This window comes from Piliocolobus tephrosceles, chromosome 4 (genome assembly GCF_002776525.5).
Source record: "Piliocolobus tephrosceles isolate RC106 chromosome 4, ASM277652v3, whole genome shotgun sequence".
NCBI classification, from domain to species: Eukaryota; Metazoa; Chordata; class Mammalia; order Primates; family Cercopithecidae; genus Piliocolobus; species Piliocolobus tephrosceles.
The window spans coordinates 136,258,737-136,279,890 of NC_045437.1; the positions used below are offsets into that span (position 1 = coordinate 136,258,737).

The window sequence follows — 21,154 nt, forward strand, 5'->3', positions numbered from 1 at the left end:
CTGCAACCTCTGCCTCCCAGATTCAAGTGATTCTCCTGCTTCAGCCTCCTGAGTAGCTGGGAGTACAGGCATGAGCCACCACGCCCGGCTGATTTTTGTATTTTTAGTAGGGACGGGGTTTCACCATGTTGGCCAGGCTAGTCTCAAACTCCTGACCTCAGGTGATCCACTCACCTCGGCCTCCCAAAGTGCTGGGATTACAGGCATTAGCCACTGTGCCCGGCCATGCTTTTCTTTTTTAAATGGAATCAGTTGCCAACATTTAAGACTTGGTGATTTCACAGTGAAGTCTAGATTTCTGACTACTCTTGAATGACTGCAAAATCCAGCATGGTAGGTTTGTGGCACAAATGAATAAGTGGATGGACTCTGTTGAAAGAAGGGGTGAGGCACTATATGGCCTTAAAAAATATCAAGCAGGTGCCCTGCTCCCCGCACATCCCGTCTTACTTTGCGGTATTTCCACAGCTGGTTGCCCTTCATGCTGTGGCAGTCGTAGAGCGTGACAGGGCTGGTGTGGGAGATGGCATCAAAGCAGAACTTCTTCGTATGCTGGGGGTCTCCAGGCCGGATGTCCTCTCTCCAGGTGAAGGTGAATACCTGTGCACAGGGGTAGCATAAATAAGAACAGCAAAGCCAAGGACTTTCTTTTTTTCTCCATTTTTTTTTTAATTATGGAAAAATTCAAACTCAGAGGTCCAAAAAATAATATATTAACTGTGACTCCTATTCTAACCACCTAGCTTTAAAAGTTACTAACTTGGCTGGGTGTGGTGGCTCACACCTGTAATACCAACAGTTTGGGAGGCCAAGGTGGGTGGATCACTTTGAGGCCAGGAGCTTGAGAGCAGCCTGGCTAATGTGGTGAAACCCCATCTCTACTAAAAATAGAAAAATTAGCTGAGTGTGGTGGCGTGTGCCTGTAATCCCATCTACTCGGGAGGCTGAGGCATGAGAATCACTGGAGCCCAGGAGACAGAGGTTGCAGTGAGCTGAGATTTCACCACTTCACTCCAGCATGGGGGACAGAGTGAGACTCTGTGTCAAAAAAAAAAAAAAAAAAAGTAAGTTACCAACTCAAGGCTAATGTTGTTGCAGCTCTACTTCCACCCCTATCGTTACACTCACATTATTTTGAAGCAAATCTCAGATATCGTATCATGTCAGGTATAAACACTTCAGTAAGTGCCATTATAACACCTAAAAGTAGTTACTACAAAGTCCAAAATGTCATCAAATATCCACAGCTCAAGTGTTCTTGGGATTCTTTTTTTTTTTTTTTTTTTTTTTGAGACAGAGTTTCGCTCTTGTCGCCCATGCTGGAGTGCAATAGTGCAATCTTGGCTCACTGCAAACTCCACCTCCTGGGTTCAACCAATTCTCCTGCCTCAGCTTCCCAAGTAGCTGGGATTACAGGTGTGTGCCACCACACCTGGCTAATTTTGTATTTTTAGTAGAGAAGGGGTTTCACCATGTTGGTCAGGCTAGTCTTGAACTCCTAACCTCAGGTGATCCACCAACCTTGGCCTCCCAAAGTGCTGGGGTTATAGGCATGAGCCACTGTGCCCGCTCAGGATTCTTATCAATTTCTTTTCACAGTTAGTCTGTTTGAGTCATGATCCATTTGGTTGATAACCTTTGTTTCTTTTCGGTAGCTTTACTGAATAATAACTGGCATACAATAAACTGCACACATTTAAAGTGTACAATTTGATACATGTTGACATACGTTTACACTGAGAAACCATCATCATAGTCAAGGTAATGAACATACCCATCACCCCGCAAAAGTGTCCTTATGCTCCTCTGTAATCTCCTCCTTCTGTCCCCACCAACCCCCATGTCCTTAGGGCAGTCACTGATCTGCTTTCTGTTTCTAGAGATTAGTTTGCAATTTCTAGAATTTTCTATAAAGGAATCATACAGTATGTATTCTCTTTTGTCTCATTTCTTTCACTCAACATAATTTTGTTGAGAATCATCTATGTCCTAACAGCATTTATCAGTAATTCATTGCTTATTATTGCTGAATTTGCACTTCACTTCCTTGTTACGGGACATCTTGGTGGTTTCCAGTTTTTGGCTATTAAAATAAAGCTGCTATGAACATTTGTGTACAAGTCTTTGTATGGACATATGTTTTCTTTCTCTTGGATAAATACCTAGGAGTGGAATGACTGGTTCAATGGTCAACTTTCTAAGAAACTGCCACAGTTTCCCAAAGTGGCTGTGCCATTTACTCTCCCACCAGCAGCATACAGGTCCAGTTCATCCACATCTTTGCCAATCTTAGGTATGGTCAGTCTTTTTACTAGGTGTGTGCTGGAATTTCCTTGTAATTGCAATTTCTATTTCTCTATTAACTAATGAAATTCAGCATTTTAAATATGTTTATTTGCCACTCATATACTTTTTTTTGGTAAAGTGTCTGCCCACTTTATTATTTATTTATTTATTTATTTCTGAGATGGAGTCTCGCTCTGTCGCCCAGGCTGGAGTGCAGTGGTGCGATCTCGGCTCACTGCAAGCTCTGCCTCTCGGGCTCATGCCATTCTCCTGCCTCAGCCTCCCGAGTAGCTGGGACTACAGACGCCCGCCACCATGCCCGGCTAATTTTTTGTATTTTTAGCAGAGATGGGGTTTCACTGTGTTAGCCAGGATAGTCTCCATCTCCTGACCTTGTGATCCGCCCACCTCAGCCTCCCAAAGTGCTGGGATTACAGGTGTGAGCCACCACGCCCGGCCTGCCCACTTTAAAATTAAAAAAAAATATTGAGTTTTGAGAGTTTGAGCAGATACAAGTCTTTTCATTTATATATTCTAGATACAAGTCCTTTATCAGCTATATGCTTTACAAACATTTTCTTCCCATCTGTGGCTTGCTTTTTATTCATTTTGAATTAGTCCAGTTTATCAATTTTTTTCTTTTATGGATTGTGTTTTTGCTGTTGTATCTAAAAAATAGTTGTTTAACCCAAGGTCACTCCACCCAGGCTAGAGTGCATGGCACAATCACTATAACCTCGAACACCTGGCTTCAAGCAAGCCTCTCCTAAGCTTCCCACACTGTTGGGATTTCAGGCAGGAGCCCACTGTGTCTGAGCAGTGGCTGTTCCTGCAGGCTGGCTCACCCTCTGCATCCCAGCCATCTAGCAGGGGAGGCTGACCATGCCCCTAGGCTCCAGGAGTCAAGGTAACGAACATACCCATCACCTCCCAAAAATGATGGTTCTGTCCTCATCAATATGAGGGCTTCCTCGCCTCCTGCATAATCAGCTCAGGGACACAATTCGTGGGAGCCCCGGGGCTTTTCCGGAACTCTTGGAAGGGGCCTGCCTATCCATCGGACTGCTGATGGCCACAGCTGCCTCTGTATAGGAAGAGCCAGGTGAGAATGAGGCCCGCAGAGACGGAAGCACTCTCTTGAGAGATCCAGCAACATAATCAAGGCTTTTCAGTGACATGAGACAATAACCTCTTTTTGTGGGAGGCCATTTGGGCTGAGCATCCATCATTTGTAACCAAAATGGTCCAGACTGATGGTTTTATTGCAATGTGAAGGAGTCCCCTTTCCAGGGTGTTCAGGAGGATCTTAAAACTCATCCCTGGGGCTGACTCTTGTCACTTATCACTGACCCATGCCTCTCCCTCCCAGCTGGTCACGTCAGCACCCCAGGGGGCAGACGTTTCAAAAAACCTGGCTGCCAGTCCCTGAGGGGCAGGCCTTACCTGCATGTTGTTCCAGGCGGCTTCCCCGCGGCCCCGGACGCAGCCCTCTAGCCTCAGTGGGGAGCCCAAGGCCCCGTGTTTTGTGTCTGCACACAGCCCTGTGCCCACATTTCGGATCTGAAAGGGAAAAAGGGAAGAAGTGGACCACTGAGGTGTCTCAAGGTGCCCACCGGGTCCCTGCCAGGTGAAAGGGGAAATCAAGGGGGAGACATTAGCTGGATTAAGTTCGAAATCGTCTTGATAAAGCTTGCCCTGGGCTGTCGGAAGTACCTCGAACCTCTCAATAAAGGAAGACTCGGTCCACAGAGTGTAATCCTCAAAGCACTGCTGCGTTTAGAGCATGCAGAGCCCCGGGTTGGTGGTAGGGGGACTGGAGGTGACGAGTTGGTAAAGGACTCCCTGGCCCCACTCCTGGAGAAATTGAACCAACAGATCCAGGAACCAGATTTTACCCCCATTTCAGGTGATCCAGGTTCTGGTGGTCCAGGGACCATACCTTGAAAGATCTTAGAAAAGGACACGAAACCTTTGCTGTATGTCATGGACTCCCTCTGTCCCTTAGGGCAGGTGAATGGCAAGAGGTGGCAGGAGGCCCCCTCACGCCCTGCTGAGATCCAAAGAACAACAGTTGCCTCCTACCCTTCAACCTTGAAGATGGGTGTGATGGCAAGAGCACTGGGCTAGGAGTCTGAAGCCCTAGCCCTCCCTTGCTTAGCCAACAAATACCGATTGGGCACTTACTGTGGGCAGGCTGTTGTGCTAGGTGCATAGTGTCACATCATATAGTTCCTACCTTACAGATATCAATCCTACTTTGTCTGAGGGGTAGGGGGCTGTGGTGGCTATGAAAATGCACCACCCAATTTCCTGTTGCAGGGCATCTCATTGCACCCAGATCCTGTATTCCGAATCCACCACTGTGTCCACCCATGGATGGATCCCAGCCAATGAGTGAGGCAGACCCACTCTTGTGAGATGCTGAACTCCTCTGGCTGGTGATTTGGCTTGGGGACTCTTCAATAACCTGACCAAAGCTTTCTCACAGCTTTACTGCAGTCTGGACTCTTCCTACCCCAGCCGTCCTTCCTTCCCTCGTGCCTTCGCAGAGGTCAGACCAGTGTCATGGTCTTGTAGCTTTCCTAGTCTCCCCAGGCGTCTTCATTTTTCCTCTCAAGTGTTTTAACCATAGATCTCTTGCGTGTCTAATCCCACTGTGGCATCTGCTTCTTGGAGGACTTGAACTAACACGAACCGGTAAAGAGCCAAAGAGCCTCATGAGGGAAGTCCACACAGCAGTGCTCCTGGAAAGTGGTGGTGATGTTGGGGTAAGCTAGTCAGGCAGCTGAGCCTGAGCCAGGCAGGGCTCTGTGATTTGCTGTGTGAATTTGAGCAAATCACACCTGGTGTTCCTGCCAGCCCACCATGTCTCTCCCCGTTCCTCTGGTAACACCACTCCGACTTTCCATGGGGCTACTGCTCCTCATGCACCCTGTGGCCAGTCGTAGTGTCCATCCTACCCTTGCTTTCCCTCTTCCCCGATGGCCCCAGTGATCGGTGCAGGATCCAAGAATAAGACTTGATTCCTGCACCTTTACTGGTATACTGGGAAAGACGTGTATACTTTCTGCTGGATTGGCCAAGCAGTAGGGGTTGGTCAGCCTGAAGCTTCTGGAAACCATTCTGATACCTTCAGTATGAGACCAACACAAAAGGAAGCTGAGTTCAGCAGGAGAAAAAGAGACTGACATCATTTGAGGCCCTGGATCCAAGTTGTCTTAGGCCATAGCTACCCCAGGCTCCTATGTGAGTCAAACACAATATATTCCCCCCATTTTTTTTCACTTTAAATTGGTCTTCTGAAAGAGTCCCAACTCTTATGCTCCCCTTTTCCAAGCTCCAACCTATCCATCTATGAATGGGTAGGTCCTCTCAGCTCGGAGACCCAGGATCCCATGATGGCATGCTCGTCTGCCTGTGAAGACTGGTCTGCCTTGGCCAGCATGGGCCTCATGGGCTGCGCCATGGCCCGCGTTCACAGGGCCCCATGCTCAGGAGGGCCTGGCTTGATTTAAAGCTCTGCTGCTGCTGTCTTGAAATTCTGAATAATTTTTATCTTTGAACTGTTTTGTAAGTGAAATCTGATGGAACAGTGGAGCGTGTGCATTATAGAGAAGCACGCTGTTCCTCTCTGCCCTGTCTGCATGCAGCATGTGCGAAGACGCTGAGTAAGTGAGGGCGCTGGGGGTCCCAGAGGCCCTGCTTTCCCTTCACACCAGAACTCACTCTGGGTGTGCTAAGAAGGGCAACGGCATCCTAAGAAGCAGGAATGACCAGCAAGTCCCGTCATGTCCTTTCTTACTTGCCATTACTGCCCCGTGTTAGCCAAGGACTTATGTAGGAAAGGGAAAGATAGGGCAACCCTAGTTCCTTTTCTTTTTTGAGGCAGGTTCTTGCTCTGTCACCAGGCTGGAGTGCAGTGGCACGAGCACAACTCATTAGAACCTTGACCTCCTGGGCTCAAGCAGTTCTCCTGCCTCAGCCTCCCAAGTTGCTGCAACTACATGCACGTACCACCATGCCTGGCTAAGTTTTTTTTTTTTGTAGAGACAGGGTCTTCCTATGATTCCCATAGGAAAATGTTGTTTTCAAACTCCTGAGCTTAAGTCATCCTCCGGCCTTGGCCTCCCAAAGTGCTAGGATTACAGGCATGAGCCACCGCACCTGGCTCCTTAGTTCCTTTGCATTCCAGCCCTTCCTTACTCACCAGTAAATGGAAGGTAGAGAGTACTGGAAGAACATGCACATTATGAAGAAGTGAAGTAAAAACAAGCTGAGTTAGTTTTGTGCCATGTTTAGACTGTTCTGGTGAGAAATACTTATGCTTGCAGCAGGTGGGAAATACAGATCATGTCATTTTACCCATTCTGAACATGAGTTACATGCTGTTAATTTGCATTTTAAATTGTCACTGCATAATATAAAGATGAAAGGTAAAATTCATGCTAATAACTTAAAGTTTTAATTTTTCTACACTGAGAACACTAACTAGCAAGTAAAAATACACTATGACAAGGCTAGAGAGAGACCAGGAAAGAAAGGAAACAGTTTTATATTCATGCCTTTCCTCCCTGCACTTACTTTCTGCCTTTTGAACATGGGGTCTGCATTTGCATTTTACACGCCCAGCAAATTATGGAGGAAGCTCTGCCCTCCAGACTCACCTCCCCCCAAGCTGCAGCCGGGGGCTCCACGGGTGGGTAGAATTTGGGCAGGTCCCAGGCTATCTTCGTCATAAACCACTTGAAACTTTTGCAGTTAAGGGAGCTGCGGAGCTTTTTCTGGGCGGCGACGTCCCCAGCGGAGAGGTGGCGGTATTCAGGCCGGCGCTGGTAAATGTACTCGGCATACTCGTCCATCCACACTTCAGCCACCCGCTTAAGGTTCTGTGGGGCAAGAGGCAGTGGAGGGGTCAGTCTCTCCAAGAAGCCAAAGCCAGGCAGTGGGGTGAAAGGGTCCTGGCGGGTTGAGGTCAACCCTTCTTCTTTTTTTTTTTTTTTGAGACGGAGTCTCGCTCTGTCGCCCAGGCTGGAGTGCAGTGGCCAGATCTCAGCTCACTGCAAGCTCCACTTCCTGGGTTTATACCATTCTCCCGCCTCAGCCTCCCGAGTAGCTGGGACTACAGGCGCCTGCTACCTTGCCCGGCTAGTTTTTTGTATTTTTTTAGTAGAGACGGGGTTTCACCGTGTTAGCCAGGATGCTCTCGATCTCCTGACCTCGTGATCCGCCCGTCTCGGCCTCCCAAAGTGCTGGGATTACAGGCTTGAGCCACCGTGCCCAGCCAACCCTCCTTATTTTATGTTGCATCAGAAATCCCAGCCCCACCATGAGTTTGGCCTTCTGTGTTTCCATGTATCATTATGCATGTTTTAAGGGCTTCACAGCTTAGAGTTGGCCCATAGGCTGCTGTTGTTTTGCCTGCCCATCTTCCATCCCCTCTTCTTCTAGTGATAGCTCCTACTGATTTTTTCCTCTGGGCAGCCACCCTGTCTCCCTGTCAGCTCGTGTGGCAGGAGGAGAGGCATGGACCCAGCCTGGCTAATGTGAATACAGGCGCCTCTGGTGCAGGGGCTGGTCAAACAGCAGACCCATTCCCTAAGCCCTACCAATCACAACCAACAGGCATCAGCCTTGGGATTTCTGCAGGAACCATTGGAAGAATCGCTCTGTTTCTGCTTGGATTGCTGGGTAAGACAGGATGACAGCCAGAGCTCCTGGGCCATATGGCCTCCACACAAGGAGAGCGTGTCCAAGGATGAAATCAACCCAGAATGAAGCAGAGCAGAGGGCTGGATCCAGGAATGCATTCCGCCTTTTAACAACAGAATCCAGCCATGTCTGAAGCTAGAGCTACCTCGGACTTTCCAGTTACAGGAGTCTGTATATTCTGTCTTCACTAAGCCAATTTGATTTGGCTTTTTGTCATTTTTGACTAAGAGTTTTGACCAAGTTATGTGATAAAGGCAAATGATAATTTGAAACCAAAAGGTTTGGAAGTAGGAATTTCTAATAATCCTTTGAGGTGCAAAGGTTGCTGCTACTTTCATCATGAACCACAAAGATAATCAGTTTTAAAAAATGACAGCCACGATTGGCAAGCTGAGGCAGCAGGTGAGGAAACTGTTTGTGAGTAGACTTGGGGACAGAGGAAGAGGGAATTCTTAAGTATGTGATGAAAATTCCTGATTCCATCTGCAGTGTAGACCCCACCCAGTGAGAACTTCTGATATGTGATACATCTGAGAGGAAAACTTCAGGGTTCGGGGGAAATTCTCTGCTCCAAAACATCTTTCTTCAACCCCTGGCTGTTGTCCCCCCTCCCAATTTTAACTCTTCAGCTTTACCTCCTTCGTCAGTTTTTTCCCTATTGCAATGTAAAATTTCCTCTGAAAGGCAAAGGGGAGTTAGCACTTGAAGCTGTTATCAGTCATTTGCACCTCAGTGTGAAGGACTGCTCTAGGAGCAGGTCAGGCAGGGATCCCAAATGTTTAAATGTCTTCTATAAAGAGCCGGAGAGTAAATACTTAGGCTTTGCAGACCATATGGTCTCACCTCTGATGTAGCTATAAAGCAGCCATAGACACCATATAAATGGTGTGGCTGGGTTCCAATAAAACTTATAGATACTGAAATTTGATTTTCATGTATCACAAAATATTCTTCTTCTTTCGATTCCCGTTCCCTCTAATGATTTAAAAATGCAAAAACCATTCTTAGCTCACAGGCCATACAAAAACAGGTTGCTGACTCTTGAGTAATGGAGAAGGAAGCCAAGATGAGGGAGGCCCCTGCACTGGAGACAAAATTTACCAGCTCCCCCATTTTGCTGGCTCTGAGTTGGGGACCAGGAAACAGCTGGATCTCCTTGTTGCTACCTAGTTCTTCCTGAATGCTGAAGAGTCCACACTGGGTTAGAAAACAGCTCAGGAACTGTTTATTCCCACCAGGCCCCTGCACAGAAAAGGCTGTGTTTAATTTAAAACTGTGCTAGAGGAAGTTGAAGGCCTAACAGAGACTGTCTACATGAGCACTCTAAAACACAGTATTTCCTCTGCTTTTTCCAGTATGCCCACCAGGCTCTTTTGGCTCACTGTCTGAGTCACACAGGTAATGAGGAACTGCCGTAATTTCACTCCAACTGAAAGCACGTCCGGCCGCTCTGACCATGGCCAGACTGCTTAAGAATGATACTGAAATTTACCAGTGTTATTCTTAAAGGATTGAATAACATCATATTTTAATTCTTATTATAATTACCATTTTAATTTATATTGCATAATTGTGTCTTCCAAACATAGCTTGAAAAGCTCTTTCTCCCAGATTTTGAACTTTTTTTGCTACAGTTCACTGCGCCAAAAGAAATGACTTTACACTTATTTCTCTCACATCTCCCCTTGTTAGAGAAAAAAAAAGGACCTTGGGATTTTAGTGGGCTTCCGGTTCCTCATATCCCTACTCTCAACACCTTCCTGCTTCCAAGTCCCAGTCCCCCTGAGGCCCAACTGTACTTCTTGTGCTTGGATTATAGAGATTTGCCTGGATCCTTGGAGTAAGTCTCCGTTTTTGTTTCACCAGGTTTGAGTAGTTTCTGTTACTGCCTTCCCTAAAATCCTTTTTCCAGAGGCAAAGATAAGACAGATTTCAGCAAGTGTAGTAAACAATGGAAGACCAGCTACTTGTCCCTGAGGCAGGCAAACTGGTGGACTGCTCATCCTTCCTGAACTGCTTCTACCTCAAGGCTGTCTGCCTGTTCATCCTTCCGGAGTCGTACAATCTCAGTTTCTCTCTCTATCTGGCTCTCTCAGAGCTATCAGGACAACTCTCAAATCTATCAAAATGATCATCTAGGGGACAATGCTCTAGAAGGCTTAGGATGTGGCTATTAAAACATTGAGCACCTTTTTTTTCCCCCCCCCAAGACAAAGTCTTGCTCTGTCACTCAGGCTGGAGTGCAGTGGTGTGGTCTCGGCTCACTGCAACTTCCGCCTCCCGGGTTCAAGTGATTCTCCTGCCTCAGCCTCCCTAGTAGCTGGGATTACAGGCACACACCACCATGCTTGGCTAATTTTCGTATTTTTAGTAGAGCTGGGGTTTTGCCATATTGACCAGGGTGGTCTTGAACTCCTGACCTCAGGTGATCCGCCCGCCTTGGCCTCCCAAACTGCTGGGATTACAGGCGTGAGCCACCACACCGGCCCACTGAACAAATATTTTAAATGTGGTCTGCAAGTAATTGAGGGTTGTTAGTCACCATACTAAAAGGCCACCCCTGATTCAGGCATCTCCGTGATTCTGTAAACCTACACATAATCAGACCAGATGGATCACAGAGTCCCTGGGGAAGAAGCCATGGGGCAGCAATCAGATTGTTAAGTGGTTTAAAGCCAAACACAGGACGCGGCTTTAGTACAAACAGCTAAAAGAGAAATATGTTAAAATGCCTAAAGACAGAATTTAGATAAGACTTTTAAATACACGTTCCAGTCTTTATTGTTAATGTTGATGCTAACACTAATAATAGCAGTCACTGTTTAACGAACAATTGCTATGTGCCAGGTACCTGTCAGACCTACACGGGTTTGAATTCTGGCTCTAGTTACTTAACACTTCCATGGCCAGCATCACATGTTTCATGTTCCCCATCCGTTAAAAACAAGTGAGAATTAAGTGAGATAAGTAAAATGTTTTGCATGCCTGGCTCGAAGGGAATTTTTATATGCGTTACTACAGTTAGCTCTTATCCACTGAATTAATCTATAATAATGGTTCTATAACAAGCAGGAGGCGGTAGTGTCTCTTCCTTTTTAAAAAACAGCAGCAGCAGCAACAACAGCAGCAGACTTTCTTTGAGACATGGCCTCGCTTTGTCACCCAGGCTGGAGTGCAGTGGCACACACAGCTCACTGCAGCCTCGACCTCCCTGGCCCAAGCGGTCTTCCCACCTCGGCCTCCTGAGTACCTGGGACTATAGGCACACATCACTGCGCCTGGCTATTTTTATTTTTAGGTGAGCCTTATCAATAACACCTCTGCAGAGGAAAAGAATATTTTAGGGTTGCTCCTGGTCTGGAGTTAGAGTGTCCCCTTGGTCCCTTGTAGCCGGAAGAGTCGCAGTCTTGGGCGTACCAAGAAAGAGTACGCTCTTTTCCCGCCTGGCACCTTCCTCAGGGATCGCCAAATGGCCTTCCAGAAGATCGCGATTCCTACTTCATGGGGCTGAACCCAGAACCCACCCTCGGCGTCGGATGGGGCTGTGGGCAGCGCGGATGGCTGGTGAGGGCGTCGTTAGGCTCTGCTACCACTGGGGGGCACTGCCGGCTCTCCTTTCCCTCCACACGGCCCCTGACACTTCCCGGAGCTCAGCTCCCACCCAAGGATGGCGCTCGGGGAGACGCGCGGCCCCTTTGAGCCTCTCGGCTTTCCTTGTAAGTCACGGGACAACGCTCTTCTAGGACCCGGGAGCCACAGTTCTACACGTCAATGTTGTCAAGTGACGAGGGAGGAGGAGGCAGCGCCCTGGACAGGAGGCAGTGCGGTCTAATGCCCACCCGGCCAGCACCGGGGTCTCCTGGCGGGGGCGGGGCTCACAGGCTCCGCGGAGGCAAAGCTGTGCGGAGGGTGGGGGGTCCTTTCCAGCTTCCTCGCAAACCTCCCGAGGCTCCTTCTATCCTCTGGGGACCCTCCCTCCCCTTCATTTTTCTTTTGTGGTCACCTGGATTTATTTATTTTTTTCCCAATACGTTTAATATCAAAAACAAAAACAAACTCTGGCTAACAGATTTCCATGTGCAGTCAGTGGCCAATTTAACTGAAGCAATGATTGATACAAACCATTTTAAGGCAGTGAAACAGTTTGACATGCAGAGGTTTTGGCAGTGAGAGTGGACAGGGGGTGAGGAGAAGAGAAAGACACTGACATTTATAAACCCCACTTCCCCTGCAGAAACTTAATACGCAAGCTTTCCCAAACACACCACACCACACCACCTGTATTAATATTTATCTAACATGTTTCTTTACGTCACCTCTGGTCTAACTTTGCACCTACTTTAGCTGTATGCTAATTAATAGTATCTGTGAAATTACAGGTTAGCCACATGAATACGCATTAATTTAGAATCCATATTAACTTAAAACACACGAACAAGAAAACGTTCCTGTGTTTGCCGCCTAAGGTTATCCCCTCTGCCACACTTTGGGAAACAGTAAAACCTCCTGAATTCTCCTGGCAATGCTGAGAGTGGGAAATAATTAGCTCTCTTTAAACAAAGGAGGAAACACAGGTTCAGAGGAGTTAAGCAACCCTCCCCAGGTCACACAGCCAATGAATGGTTAAGTAGGGATTTAAGGGAGTTCTTTTAAATTGGATTTCACCTGGAGAATGGGGGCACATTCTCAAACCCAGAGATCACATAACACAGTCTAGGGCCCCAGGGTGACTCAGTGCAGCTGGTGGTCCTAGGCCAACCCCTTCTCCCCCCCCAGGAAAGCCACCACCTTACCCGGGCCAGGCTGACTCCGGCCGGGACCTTGTAGGGCACATACTTCCTGTAGATATGGCCCACCCTGGAGCAGGGGATGTCCTCCATGCGGCCCCCACACATCCACACCTGCATGGCAAGAAGGGAGAGAGATTATCACGTTTCTGCTTCCAGTTCACCATCCCTCCAGGCCAGCATCCCTTAGTGCACTCAGCAAAAGCATCAGCCTGGATTGTCTGCTGAAGCCTAGATCACAGACCTAATGACGTGGGAAAACACAGTAATATAATAACAGCAGTAAAAACAGCTGACAGCACTGAGTTCTTACCACTGCCACACACTACGCTAAGATGGTCACATGCACAACCACACTTAAGTCTCATCAGAATACCTACGAAGTAGGTAGTAAGATTTTACAGATGCTGAAACGGAGGCTCAGAGAAGCTAAGAAGTGTGTCTAAGGTCACAGAGTAAGTGGTGGAGCCAAAATGTAAACCGTGTTTTAGCTGACTTCAGAGTCTGAGCTCTACTCCGCTATGGAGTGCTGTGTTGAGAATTCTAGGGTGGCATTGGGGGATCAGTGGGAAGGACCTGCTGGTCACAAAGTGACATCAGCCACAGCACAAGTAGTCAAGGTGGCACACAGGTTCCGTAGATTTACTGACATATATTTATTTTCCTCTTGGATCTGTAAGCCTCTCGCTGGGTCGGCCTGAGCAGTTCCATCAGCCTCCCTGCCCTGCCTTCTCTGAGTCTGCCTCGCTAGGCTGTGCAGCTGGGTCTTGCCGCAGTGTGGGATCTGATGGTTCTCTTTGCGTCCCTCTCCCAGGGAGGAGTATCTGACATTACAGAGAGCTCCCAAGTTTGCCCACTGGGCTGACAGCAACTTGGAAATCAGAACATGTACAGCCAATACTGACTCCTACCCACTGAGGGGCCCAGCCTACACAGACTCTCCTTGGCAGGCCTGGGTTTGAATCCTGGCTCAGTCACTTACCCACTTTACGACTTTGATCAAGGTACTTAACTTCTCTGAGACTCGGTTTCCTGTAAAGAAATAGAGGAGGCAGGACTGGAAGATGAGATACTGCGTGTAAAAGGGTTTAGCGCAAGACCTGGTGCATACACAGGGCACAGCAGTGATCAGTCAGCCAAGGCCCCAGCCTCCGAAGTAGCCTCACAGTCCCTGCCTCCTCATATTTGTGCCCCTGTGTAAATGCCTCCCAGTGAGTCACATGAGGACTGACCTGTGTAACCCACAGGATACTGCAGAAATGATGGTCATAAAAGATGCCGTGGCTTCCACCTTTCTCTGTGGGACTGCTGGCCTTGGAGGAGCCAGCTGCCACATTTGAGGACACCCAAGCCATTCTATGGAGAAGTCCATGAGGTGAGAGCTGAGGCCTCCTGCCCATAGCACTAATTTGCCAGCCAGGTCAGTGAACCACCAAGAAGCAGAGGTGGTGGTCACAGTCAAGCCTGCAGATGACTGCGGCCCTGGCTCATGGCCTGACTATTCCCCTATGCGAGACCCAAGGTGGAGCTATCAAACCAAGCCACTCCCAAATCCCTGGCATAGGGAAGCACGGTCACCAAAACTGTGTATTGTGTTAAGATGGATCCTCGGGGTAATTTTTCCTGGCATAGGTAACTAACATGGGAGATGGTTTCAGGTGGCGATGGCAGAGCAGGGCCATTGCATAAGACTTGTTGTGGGGGTGTATGGGATATGAGAGATGCTACTTCATGCTCCCCAGTCGGGGAAAGCCTCACTTTGGAGGGGATGTTTGAGGTGGAACCGAGAAGGTGAAAGTAAAGGCAAGGGAACAGGTGAGAGAAGAGCAAGTGCAAAGGCACCAGGGCAGGGCCAGGCTTGGCATCATCAAAAAGAAAGCCAGGGCAGGAGCAGAGGGAGAAAGGGGAAGAGGGACGGGAGGGGAGGCCAGAGAGGCTCCCACAGGGGCCTCACAGGGCAGATTAAGGAGTCTTCACAGAAGGTCTTCAGTGAGGGAGATACACAATCCACTTACATCTTACAAAGATGACTCTGCCTGTGGGGTGGAGAACAGCCTGAAGGGGCAGGCGTGGGGGAGAGAAGGCCTGGGAGGCTCTTGTAGTCATCCTGATATGAGGCCATCCTGAACCTGAGCGAGGGGTGCTGAGGCGATAGGGGGACACAGCTGGATTCAGGACATTATTATTATTCTCGCTACCATATTCTCTCGTTTGTGGGATGGCGGGCAGGAATGGGGACATCTGCAAACCAGATTCTGTGCAAAAGTGCTCTTTTCAGTTGGGACTGCTTGGTGAGGTCGTGGGGATTGGGCTTCATGTCTTGATTGATTCAGGGACTCTAGAAGGGCTTGCTCTTCCACCTGGCTCCTGAAAGGTCCTTTGTCCCCCACTACTTCCTGCTATCTCCATCCTCAGCCCAGATGTACTCTGGCCCTCCCGAGAGGGGATATGCACAGGGCTGCAATTAGTGGAAGTGCTGCCTGGAGAAATGCAATTATATTCTGATCTTGGGGGAGAAAAAAAATCCAGCCAGTCAATAGAACAGAACATTGGTCTTGAGATAATGGGCTCCTGATGGTAGATTAATGTCAAGGCCAAGCCAAGAAGTTTATTTTCAAAGCAGGAGATATTGATCAGGCGCCAGCATCCCATAACAATAACTCTTCCTTTATACAAAGTGATTGATGTGGAAGTGAAGCTTTTGTCTGGCGGGTATTGCTCAGGTCGCCGCTGGGCTGCCCTCTGCCTTTCAGGTGGTGCAGTGGCCCTGAGCAGGTGGGACACCTTGCCCTGCTCTATTTCTGGACGTCTCCTGGGCAGTTGACCAGGTCGGCATCCAGCTTCCTTGTCTTCATATTAAACTCGCATTAGCTAATGAGGCTGTGTGTCCAGCTCTGCTTGGCAGAGGCACCTAACTTTATGCAGGTGGATGATAAATTTCCAAATCCTTCTCTTTACTGTGACCTCTGGTTTCTTTGGCCCCAATCGTGCTGGCCATCAGCCTGAAGGTTCCTGAGGGACCAGGGTGACCCTGATATGTCAGGAGGCTTGAGGCATCCAGGATGCCCTCAGATTCCTGGGATGTCTGGAGGGTTTGATCAGTGGGTTTACTCCGTGGCTTCCCTGCCCAGCACAGGATGGCCTGGTGGCCGACTCAGAATGTGAACTACCCTCAGGAAGACAGACATCTATGAAGCTGCTTCACTCCTGGGTCCTTTGGAAGTATCCCAGCACGGGCCACGCCTATCACTTCAGAATGTCCTCCGGCCTGACCAAAGGCCCCGTGCAGCCCTCCACCCTCACCTCATCCCACTCACTTCTTGCTCACCGCACCCATTGACTCCTCTCACAGACTCCTCCCTCTGCCTGGCTACCTCCTACTCATCCTTCAGGTCCCCTTAAGAGCCACCTCCTTAGGGGCTTCTCATCCTTTTATACCTACACACAGCACCTTGTTTCATTGCCTTTTACCAGAAGTGCAGTATTAATTATTCACAGGATTATGTCCCTGGTCTAATCTCCCTGCAACAGGCATCTGTTGTTTTTGCCTGTCCAGTGCACCTTCTCCCTATTGGTGACTGTCCTCCCAACTGCTCCACCTGGGGCCTGTGACCCAGGATGGCCAGCCGGAGCACCCAACCTCCTGGGCTCTGAAGCTGGTGTAGGGCAGGATAATGGGGTATATTTAATGGTTGCCATGCATGCTGGTGCTTGATGTGATGGCCACACACTTTCTCTGGGGGGAAGAGCGATGGGGACAACGCACTGCAGCTGCCAGTGATCACCTCTGCACCACACAGAAAGGGAGGGCCTGTCCATAAATGCAGCGAGTGCCCAGCAGGGCAGTCCCAAGAGAGGGAAAGAGACACCTGTTTGAGCACCTGGAAGCAGGCCTGTGGAAGACAGCCCCCCACCCCCCGCCCCCGCCATGCCTTTTCTTGGCTATAGCTAGTTTAAGATGTTTTCACTTTTATATTTATTTATTTTTGAGACAGGGTCTCCCTCTGTCACACAGGCTAGAGTACAGTATCACGATCACTGCTTACTGCAGCCTTGACCTCATGGGCTTAAGTGACCCTCCTGCCTCAGCTTCCCAAGTAGCAGGGACCACAAGTGTGTGCCACCATACCTGGCTATTTTTATTCTTTGTAGACATGGAGGTCTCCCTATGTTGCCCACACTGGTCTTGAACTCCTAGGCTCAAGCAATCCCCCGACCTCGACCTCCCAGAGTGCTAGGATTACAGGCATGAGCCACTGCACCTGGCCTTTCTGTCACTTTTAACGTAAGAGTCCTTACCAACCCCTGTGTGCCCCGCCAGACTCAGGGCCAGTGTTGGCAGGGGTCTCATCTGTTGTATTTGCCATTGGACCCCCAGTGCCTAGCACAGTGCTCTGCCCGTAAGAGGCACTCAGTCATGAAGGAGGAGGTGAATCAAGACTGATTCAAAATCTTGGGCATAGGGACTTGACTAGAGAGAAAGACGACCTCATTTTGTCATCCATTCTTCAGTCAGCGGCTTCAGGGATGAACTGTCTTTTTTGCTTCCAGTAATCCTAGCAACAATATAAGTCATGAGCAGGGAGCCCGAGGTTTCCTTGTTTCTCGGGCAGAAAGCACCACTGCCGTCTCTTTAGGGCTGGATCCTGGCTGAGTTTGTCTGGGGTGAAGTGGGACAGATGTAGGAGGCCAAAGAGAGCATCGCCATCGTGCTCCCGGCTTGCTCACCTCCCTCTTGTGACAAACAACTCTCAACTCTGCCACAGAGAGGCGATCCCAAGACAGGAGGGGACTCTCCTTCCAAGGACATGCTGGGGTGGGGTGCTGGGCCACAGATCCCAGGCCCTGTGGTGCTCATAGCCCAGGTCACTTGTCCTTTGTATCTCTAGGCTCCTCCCTTCCTTCACAGCGGAGGCAGTGACCATCCAAGACCGAGACAGACACTGCAGACTCTACAGCCTGACTCCCCTCATACCAATCCTCACACCACCAATGCCCACTGTGTGACCTCCTGCAGGTCACTGAACCTGGGAGCCTCACTCTCCTCATCTGTGATGTGGGGATGATGATGGCTGTTGAGATGGCACAAGACAGCATGTGAAAAGCTGTTAGCTTGGTGCCTGATTCTTAGAGAACCGGATGACTGTTAGTCATTTCTACTTGCAGAAGTACGAGAAACACCACCACCCTGAAATTACAGAGCGCCTGTCCTCTGCCTAACATCATCCTGTTTTTTCACCCTATGGCCTGATTTCCCAAATGGAGAGACTGAAGTGCAAAGAGAGGAAGTATTTTTTCTTAACTAATTGGTGGCAAAACCTGCAAGTGACCAAGAGAATGAAATGATTATTAATCTCGCTACCATATTCTCTCATTTGTGGGGTGGGGGGTAGGAATGGGGACATCGGCAACCCAGATTCTGTGCAAAAGTGCTCTTTTCAGTGGGAACTGCTCAATGGGGTCGTGGGGATTGGGCTTCACGTCTTGATTAGTTCAGGGGCTCCAGATGGGCTGCTCTTCCAGCTGCCTCCTAAAAGGTCCTTTGTTCCCCACTACTTCCTGCTATCTCCACCCCCAGCCCAGATGTACTCTGACGGGGTCAGGTGGGGTAGGGAGAGGTCACTGTACACCATTTGGGGCCTGGCCACCCAAGAGCAACGTCCTCTCACCCAAGAGGCAGGAACAGAGTCCAGCTGGGGGCAAAGAGAAGGGGAGCTCCAGGGATGGCAGCAGCTGGATCATCTTTGACCGGGAACCCATCTTGTTCGAGATGGGGACAAATACAGGCCACCAAGATGATATTTTGCTGTCCCTCTCCTTGTGTTGCTATCAGCTTTCTCCCTGCCCTGTCCCTTCAACTCCCACCCCTGTAGGGGGATGCAGCTGTCTGCTCTGGGTCCCTTGCCGCTCCACCACAGGAGTTCCCAGCACAGGAGTTCCCAAACATATCCTGCCAGCTTCTTTCCAGGCCCCTTTCACTGCCCCTGTGGCAGTCTTCTCTCTAGAAGCACCATGCCTCTAGACAAGTACAAATCTAATTGTGAAAGCCTGTTCCCCATTCATTTTCATTGCTGCTTTGATTTATTTTATTAGCAAACTTCTTTTGTGTGATGACAGGCTTCATTACAGTGTCTATAAAAGACAATTACCCGCTCTTATCTCCTAAACTGAGGGGGAAAGAAACGAGTGGTGATGTGCATTGGGAAAATACAATGGGACCCAGAAAGAGGGCGCAGCGGAAGGGCTCATCCATGGAGGGGAACCCGAGAGGGCAGCAGGGGCTGGGGCAGAGCCTCTCTCTGTCGAGGAAATGGCTGCCTGGAAGCCAGCCAGGAATGGCACGGCGCTTGACCTGCCCAGAGAGAAGGAAAAGACTGGCAGCTGGCCACGGCTTTTGCTTTTGGCATCTCAGCTGAGGACCCCTATGAAGTTCAAACCCTAATCAGTTGCACTTGGGGGAAAGACTATACTAATAATTGCCACCAATCATTCAGCATTCACTGTGTGCTTAGGAGGCACATAGGGCAGTGGTTAGGAGCTTGGTTCTGGAATTAGAACTGAGGTCTCACCCAGGCTGTTAAGCAAGTTATAAATCTGAAAGCCTCAGTTTCCTCCTCTGCAAAAGGGGAAAAATTACTGTGCCTACCTCTTTAGGGTTGTGGTGAGGCTAAAATGAGGTAATGTAGAAGCTTCGAGGACACCGTGAGCTATCCATATGGTGTCCTGTGGGCATGTGGCCTGTCGCTACTGGTGGAGGGCATTGCATGAATGCTACACAATTCCCTGCTGAAAAGAAACTCACATTATTTTGAATGTATTAGTTTGTTTTCAATAAGATATTGTTTCAAGAAGTATCACCACCATGAAAGGACAACCTCAGTCATGCTGGTTTTTGGATGTTTACTGGATGCAGTTGTTAAAAAAAAAACAGTAGAAAAGAACAACTTTAGTTTTAAATTTACTTCTAAATTTAAGCTGTATTTTTTTTTTTTTTTTTTTTTTTGAGATGGAGTCTTGCTCTGTCACCCAGGCTGGAGTGCAATGGCACAATCTCGGCTCACTGCAACCTCCACCTCCCAGGTTCAAGTGATTCTCCTGCCTCAGCCTCTCGAGTAGCTGGGATTACAGGTGCCCGCCATCATGCCCAGCCAATTTTTTTATTTTTAGTAGAGACAGGTTTTCCCTATGTTGGCCAGGCTGGTCTCGAACTTCTGGCCTCAGGTGATCCACCCACCTTGGCCTCCCCAAATGCTGGAATTACAGGTGTGAGCCACCGTGCCCGGCCTAGTATTTTTATATGATACAGTTTTAAGCATATGTGCATCTAAATTAATAAATTAAACATATGACGATTTCAACAATATCCTTAAGTGTTTATAGTTAGTTACTTCCCCAACAAGGGGGGATGGTTACTTTACATTAGGTTTTGACTCAGATTTGGAAATACAGCAATCTCACAGCAACCCGGTGAGGGAGGCACGATCACACCCTTTACAAATGAGGAAACTGAGGTTTACTTCACACTTTACCCAGGGTTCATCAGTGCATAAATGGCAGAACCCAAAATGGAACCTGGGGTTGGGTCCCCCAGAACTAGGCAGATCTGAGTTCCACGGAGACTGTGCCTTCCTAGGGTCTGGACCGATCCTATCATGGTCTTCTTCAAAGATCCCTAACAGCACTTGTATTGTCTGCAGAACAAAGGGGTCACCCTTGGCTTGCAATCAGGCCCTCTGCCACCTGCTCCCCTCTATCACTTCCTACCCTCTTCACAGCCCCTGGACTCCCTATGTGGATGCTGCTGACAACTGGCCGCAATGCATTCACTTTTCTGCCCCAGGGACTTGTGAATTTTTCTTTCTGTGACTGTTGAAACCCCAAACATTAATTATCTAATTCATTCATTCATTCATTCGTGATCTGGTCATTGGTCAGTTTTGTTCTAAAAACCATGCTGGAAAAAATGGTACAGAAACGAACTGCCACGGGTGGACCAAAGATATAGAGCCTTGAAAGCCAGGTGAAGGTGTTGGAACTTATTGGCCAACTTGCCAACCAACCTGCCCATTTACTCTGTCCTTCCACACCCACGCCTAAGCATCCTCTCTCCACAACCTCCTACCCATTCAGTACAGCTGCGATTTTCAAACTTGAGCCTCATCGGAAGCACCTGGAGGGCATGTTAAAACACAGCTGGCTGGGCTCCACGGCAGCGTCTGACTCAGTAGCCTTGGAGGAGCCTGATCATCTGCATTTCTAGTAAGTTCCCAGGTGATGCTAATGCTGCTCCTCCAGGGATCACACTTTGAGAGCCACCACATACTGGAATGGTGACAACCTCTCAGGTGACTGTGCCTGCCAGTTCACAGTAT

General features: G+C 48.8%; 1 protein-coding gene across 3 annotated transcripts in view; it reads right to left on the reverse strand.

Moving 5' to 3' along the window:
* The window catches only part of GALNT10 (polypeptide N-acetylgalactosaminyltransferase 10), a 231,856-nt gene that overhangs the window by 4,594 nt on the left and 206,108 nt on the right, over nucleotides 1-21,154 (reverse strand). For all 3 annotated transcript variants that reach the window (XM_023227109.2, XM_023227110.3, XM_023227111.3), the window contains 4 exons: nucleotides 12,789-12,896; nucleotides 6,951-7,172; nucleotides 3,730-3,846; nucleotides 451-600 (listed from right to left, as the gene is read on the reverse strand). In XM_023227109.2, coding sequence (XP_023082877.2) covers nucleotides 451-600; nucleotides 3,730-3,846; nucleotides 6,951-7,172; nucleotides 12,789-12,896 — 597 coding nt within the window. The remainder of the gene's footprint in view (nucleotides 1-450; nucleotides 601-3,729; nucleotides 3,847-6,950; nucleotides 7,173-12,788; nucleotides 12,897-21,154) is intronic.